Source organism: Rhizopus delemar, genomic scaffold (assembly GCF_000149305.1).
Source record: "Rhizopus delemar RA 99-880 supercont3.3 genomic scaffold, whole genome shotgun sequence".
Classification (NCBI taxonomy): domain Eukaryota; kingdom Fungi; phylum Mucoromycota; class Mucoromycetes; order Mucorales; family Rhizopodaceae; genus Rhizopus; species Rhizopus delemar.
The window spans coordinates 2450382-2457032 of record NW_027137829.1 but is presented as its reverse complement, the minus strand read 5'-3'; the positions used below and the strand labels follow the sequence as shown (position 1 = coordinate 2457032).

At 33.9% G+C, this 6651-nt stretch overlaps 3 protein-coding genes across 3 annotated transcripts; 2 read left to right on the top strand and 1 right to left on the bottom strand.

Moving 5' to 3' along the window:
* Positions 1–1902: 1902 nt before the first annotated feature.
* RO3G_05153 (uncharacterized protein) lies at positions 1903–2428 on the top strand (the record flags this gene model as incomplete). Its single annotated transcript, XM_067659743.1, has 2 exons — positions 1903–2166; positions 2219–2428. 2 exons carry the CDS (start codon positions 1903–1905, stop codon positions 2426–2428), a joined length of 474 nt encoding a protein of 157 aa, XP_067515844.1.
* Positions 2429–3825: 1397 nt separating this feature from the next.
* On the bottom strand, positions 3826–4184 carry RO3G_05152 (protein translocase SEC61 complex gamma subunit; the record flags this gene model as incomplete). Its single annotated transcript, XM_067659742.1, has 3 exons — positions 3826–3870; positions 3935–4005; positions 4073–4184. The coding sequence occupies 3 exons, from the start codon at positions 4182–4184 to the stop codon at positions 3826–3828; spliced, it is 228 nt and encodes a 75-aa protein (XP_067515843.1).
* A 2201-nt stretch (positions 4185–6385) lies between these two features.
* RO3G_05151 (uncharacterized protein) lies at positions 6386–6478 on the top strand (the record flags this gene model as incomplete). The annotated part of the gene is made up of 1 exon (XM_067659741.1): positions 6386–6478. One exon carries the CDS (start codon positions 6386–6388, stop codon positions 6476–6478), a length of 93 nt encoding a protein of 30 aa, XP_067515842.1.
* Between the last annotated feature and the right edge of the window lie 173 nt (positions 6479–6651).

Sequence of the window (6651 nt, the reverse complement as noted above, 5' to 3'; positions counted from 1 at the left end):
CAGTGCCTTGACCAGTTTTATGTTGGCTGTTTATTTGTTGGAATCGCCTACTGTTTGTTCATTTATTAAATAGATTATTGACATGATATCTTGTCTTTGCTGATGTTTCTAAAAATAAGAAGCCATTTTTATATGACGTGAGCATAAAACTTTTCAACTTTCTATCGATTGCTGTCTTTTCTCAAATCATGTTGATGACCTGCTAAAACAATAATCATATCCACAGAGCATTTAGTTTTATGGTAAGAGGGTATGATGATGTAAGGATGTTGAAGTATCATCATCCACCGGCACTGCATATTTCGTTCGCAGAGTAATGAGATTGAGCTTAGACATATTGTGAGGTGAACAGAGGCGCCATCCGCTGAGACTCATAAGAGAACATAAATCCTTCAAGAGTATGGAGGTTTTGTCATTCAAAACATCCTATACGCTCTTGTCTGCATAAAATCATGTCCAGCTATATCACAGATGAAGGTTGCATGATATGTGGTGCAATCAAAACAGATGAACACTTTTGTAGCCCTGCCTAGTTAAACGGCCTATATGTGATATATTGGCACAACGAATCCTTATTCAGCCTTCGCTACTGTTTTTTGCTCAAATATATAGACCACTTCAAACAACAGTCAAAACACTATCGCATTGTAAACTTGTCCTCTTTCATGTAATTGCTTGTGGTGTTTTGAATTTATGGAGATTATGCTGGAAATATATTTTTGATGATACGCCTTTTCGGCCAAATGAAGCAACAGCAAGAGTTGCCACATCCTGAGGTTAGCATCATCAGAGATCATACTATTGAATGTTCTAGTATACACGCTTGTCTTTTCCTTCCACTCTCGGTTGATGATCTTATTTCCTTTCTGCTCAACCTCCTCACGAAGCTTCTGTTTGGTATAACTTTAGCCAACAATTAGCACCATCCTACAAGAACTTGATTACTTTGTCCATGATAAAGTCCCTTCTCCTCTATTAAATCCAGATCAAAAACTGCTTAATTGGTTGCCCTCTGAATGATGCTGCAGGTATTTTCAATGTTTCCTTTTCTCCACTTTTTTTTCTCTTTTTCTTTTCCTCTTATCTCTTAAGAAGCTTTTCATTCTCTTTTTTTTTTTTTTTTTACTTTAGAGCTGATCTGGTCAAATAATATGTTTAAGGTATTATGTGCTCACTTAGTCGTAATTCTTATAAAGAAACAAAGCGCAAATTGATCACACTCAAAACCGCCATTTAATAAAATGAAAAAACGCTATTTGGTTTTTTTATTTCGCGATGTTTAAAAAAACAATTTTCGCTATTCAAGCTCATTGATCGGAACCAAAAGCGTCATTTAACGCGAGAGCACTGTATTAACATGCACTTTCTTCTATTAATAGACAGGAACAAGTCTGGTTCCATCTCTATCATATATAACTTTCATCCCGATTAATCAAACAAATTGTTTAGTGATTCATAATAACTGAATGGAAATTAGCATGCTTGTGTTGTACAAAGCTTTTCAATCACAATTAACTCCGATTAACAAAGAAAAGTACGCGTAATTTTTTTTTATACATTTATACTTGACGATCAATATGGATTACGACGATTCTTTCTTTTCAGCTCCTGTACGCTATGCTGTAGACGAGCTAGAAAGTGACGAAGAACTTCAAACAGATATTCAGGAGAAAACGATTCATACAGATTTAACGCATTCGCCTATCGACACAAATCTTACTTTAATATTTGGTCCTGCAGGACCTGGCAATGTTTATATTGATTCGCTTGATAAAAAACCAACAAAGATCGGGACAGTTACTTGCACAGTAAAGTATATTTATACACTTACAAAAAAAAAAATATAAATCTTTATCTACTTAGGCACAAGACAAACAAGAAACAAATGCAACTATACTTCAAATGTCAGGTCAACCCATTATCTTCATTTCTTTTTCCAAGGTTATTGATGCAGAGGACACAGTTCAGTATACCAGATCTATTTTAAATCAATTTAAGAATAAGATTTCTAAAATTATTGTGCTGGACTCATTTGCTTCTGAAAACGACCTTACACCACCCACCATTCGTGTATTACAAAGCTCGTCTTCACCTGTTATCAAAGGATTGACACTTTATGAAATCCCTCATATGATCACTGGCTTACCTGCAGCCATTGTCAATTATGTAAAATATAAAATAAGCTATGGTTATTATATTGACTTAGTGTTTAATCTAGTGTGAAGTTCATTCAATTCCTTGCTTTGATTTATTGACACTTCAGGAATATGTGTATGGCAAATTACTTGTAACTGAAGATACTCTGATAGCATACAATCAAGGTCTGTCTCAATTAGGTCTCAATCTTCAATTTGACAGTCAATTATTGCAACAAGTATTAAATCATCATGGACGTATCAATGATAATCATCACCGTTTGTATATTTAATAAAATGTACAAATATTTATTTAAACAATTGAGAGTTCACTCTAATTACAAAGATGATAGCACTATTAAAGACTAGGGCAGAAAGATATTTATATCTCTTTGATGTTTTTCACAGAGTCCTTTCTAAAATCATTTCAAAAAGTAAAATCGCAGCTTTAAACATTGATATCATCCAAAAATCTTTCTGTCCAAAAGTAATATTGCTTGATCCAAAAATGAAGTCGCCTCTAGATTTTACGCGCACATCGCATGTCCACAGCCCTGATATGATCTGGTCATCAACCACTTCACAAGCTCTCAACTATATGCTCTTGTAGAAGCGCAAAACGCCTGCATTAGATGAATTTGTGGCGCTGGAAGAAAGACACTCACTAAAGTGTTGCTCCGCCTATCTAGACCATCTTCCACGTCAGAGCAGGACAGCATTCTGTAAGTACAGTTCTTCTTTCGCTTTCTACATCTACTTGAAGACACACCACTCGGTTGTCTACTACTGTACATTTGATGTACTAGAGAACACCAATGGTGTCTCCTGTCCAGGATCTCGCTTTGGAAGATGGGGTCATCCACCGCCAAAGATCTCGATACTTGTGTATTTAAGTTTAATAAACGACATTTCCCGCAACAAAATCTGAATAAACGCCAGCAGAGCCGAAACTCTAAACTACTTTCTAGCTGTTGCCGATATGTGTCTTTGGATTCTATTATGTGGCTACCTATATCCAATGCAGAACGTAGTCGCTGTATACGTTGAAGATTAGGCTGGCTACCTGGCGGCTAGTCTAAACTATGTCCCAGGTACATTACATAGCACCTCTCAAAAAACTATGCTATTGATTGTCTTACTATACATCAACACCTATCTAGTTGCAACTGAATTTTCTAAATATGTGTTGCAAAAGAAGATGCATAGATGGTGAAAGGGGGACTACAAGAACGCTGTATGTGTTCAAGGATCAGTATATTGGCAAGAAATAAAGGAAATACCAATAGCAGCTTTTAAAAGCAATTCTATGAAACTTTGATTCATTGCGCTTATGACATATTGAAAGCAAGCATGGACAAGCAGTCAAGGGAATCTCTCTCCCTCTCCGTGCTATTAAAGTAGTCCTATAGCAGATCCTTCGGTTATTAAAGAATTTGCTTGCCCTTCCTTTTCAGTACTTCCCCTAAAAAAGGTAGCTCTAAAACATCTTTCATTTGAGATTAAGGTAATAGTATCCAGAAATGACGCGAATATAATGATCACACAATGCAAGACATAACCAAATGTTTTTTTCCGTCATCAGTCACTTTACCTCTTTATAATAAGCGCATACCTTTTAAACAGATGTAAAGCTTTTTTGGTATTTTTAATGTTATATACAAAAAAATATTAAATAATATAGAACTCTTTTTTAGGCACCACCAACAAGAATATTGTTGATAGGAATATGGATGAGCTAGAAGTTTTAAAATTTAGTTAAATCCCATCATCTATGATCATCTCCAGCAATATTTCTTTACCTTTACAAAGTAACCTAAAGCGCCCAGAGCAGCAAATCCCATAGCAACAGCTTGAGTAATCTTTAAGAATTCTACATGACAGAATGAAGGAAAATTAGATCGAATAAAAAAACAGGGCACCATCTTTGTTTTATTTACCTTGTTGATCAGGTTTTTTACAACGGTTGATAAATTGAACACCCTCTTTGAAGAATTGTTTAGGGCCATCAACAACTTGTTGAGCAGTTTCTTTAATATCAGATGAACTCATGAGTAAATAAATATAAAATAGAAAAAAAAAGTAAAATAGAATAGTTATGGTTGCAATTTAATTGGCGAATATAACATTTTAACCAATCAGATTTAGCAAAGTAAAGGCAAAAGATCTAGTTACACGCATCCAAACATACATTCAATTTTGTTATTTTACAAGCTGAACAAAAAAAAAAATTGTTTAGTTTGATATGATTAACACGCACATGCTAATCAAAACAAAAAAAAAGAAAATACTATGTAGTATACAAAATAAGAATACAATGAAAATATTTATAAAATAGCTGATCAAACCCACTGTGTACAGCTGAATAAGATAAAACACTATAATACCAATTTCGAATGTTTGATTCATTATCTTTAGCAAGACAGTGCTTGGTTTCCTCATGTATTCACTCTCTCTTGTTTTTCAAAGCTTAAAACTGACCACACAATCCAGATCCCATCGCCAGGACATGATTAAAACGTTTGACTATATAGAAATGTTACTTGATTGGATAAATAAAAGGACATTGTTTATCAAACGCACGTAGTGAGTTTCACGCTATCGTTTATGGATTTAATGCGAATTTAGTATGTTGTATTTTATATGAACAATAGTAAAAGTTTATCTTTTTCTTTAGAAAAAAGGGGCATAAAATTTTCACAGCACTCTTTTACTCTCGCTCTCTATTTCTTTCACTAAATTGAAAGAATCAAATTATGTACTTTAATTAAGCAAACGATTTAATTTATATATGTAATATCTACATATTTTACGAGATTCATTAATAATATCATTTGGATAGACTTTAGATATGGATACTGATAGGGTATATGAAATGTCAGTCTCAGTCATCAAGACATAAACAACATAAGAATAAAAGCTCTTACCTCCGAAAAGTAAAGCAATCATCGACTGTAGCCTAGTTTTGCTTCCTTTTCAGAAGAGAACGGCAAGAATTTTGTTTACAGTGTGGAATTGACTGTTGTTTAGAAAGACTTAATGAAGCCGGGAGTATGACCATGTCCATAAATGAAAGACCAGATAGTGACGAAAGAAGAGGACTAGAGAGCGAGACAATAATTTTTTTTTCTTTTTACGCATGTTGTTTTTAAACTGAAAGGAAAAAAAAACGATGAATAAACAAAGCAAGTCTTCCATTCACTCTCTTTAAATGTCTTTTTTTCTTGGAACACGACGCGTACCCCTGTTTTATCACTTTTTATCTTATCAGGTCAGTTATGATGCAAAAATTGATTGTTCTTTAACATTTGCTTGAAGTAACTTATGCAAAAAGAGGATAAGGTATAAATGTAACTCTCTCATTAAAGTTCAAAACTACGTCTGCCTCTTCTATATGCTTGGCAAAGAAGCAAAGAGATGTCTTCTTTTGTAGCTTTCTAGAAGGAACCTGAAACAAGATCTACCTTCTCAAGGTTTGAACATTTATCACACTTTTTTTTTAGTTTGATGTTGGACAACAAAAAAGCTTTATGTAGTGTACTTCATATCTCTTTCCATTCTTTAATATTGTCTTAGTGTTCTTCTTTCTCAGTCCTTTCTCAATTTCAACGTTAACATCGTTGATACTGTTGGCACAAGATGAAGTTTTAGATTTTACTTGCATAGATAAATCATGCTTTATTTTCCCAAAGAAAAACAGAGCGTGTTAAACATCTTAAAGCCATAATTGCAGTCGTAAAAAAAAGTCTGGAAAACGCACATTTATATACTTTTATTTCTTCTCAACAAACTAGTTTAAGCACTCTGAACTCAACGACTATTAGTCAGAATGAGTAGCCTTTGTTGATGGCTTCGTTGACTTTGTCTTATCTCTTTAAATCATGTCAACCTTTTAGACGTTTGAATCTGTCTTTGTGTAATTACTCTCCACTGTCAAAAGCTCGATTTTGATAAGCCAATATTAGGACCTATTACTATGAGAACTGACAGGCGAATACTTTAGTTTTCTAACAAGTATTCTCATTTTTTGAAGTGATAGGATTCATCAATACTTGAAAAAAAATTCGAAAAGGAAATTGCTTTATAAAATTTTGTCGAAGATAAAAAAATCATGAGTCTCATTGGGTCTTACGGGCCATATACTGCGAATTTATCATTTATAATTACTTTTAGTTTTGAATACGGTCTTCGGTCACAATGAACAGCTGTATGACCTAATCTCACTCTTATCTTTTGCCACCAAACTGAAGGACATGTCTTCTCAGTACGCTCGTCATGTGCTGTTGGCCTACTTTGGATATGAGCACTCGGATCAGGTAGACTGGAACAACATTGTTGATTATTGACATCTTTGGGTCTTGTTGATTTTTTAAATGTTGATTTTTTAGGTGTTGATTTTTTAGGTGTTGATTTTACAGGCGCTGATTTTGATCGGCTCCTTTTATTGTTCATTTTTTGTTCACTAGTAATTTGAGATCCTTTAAAAAATCCCAACAAATAACTGAATAAAAACCACTTA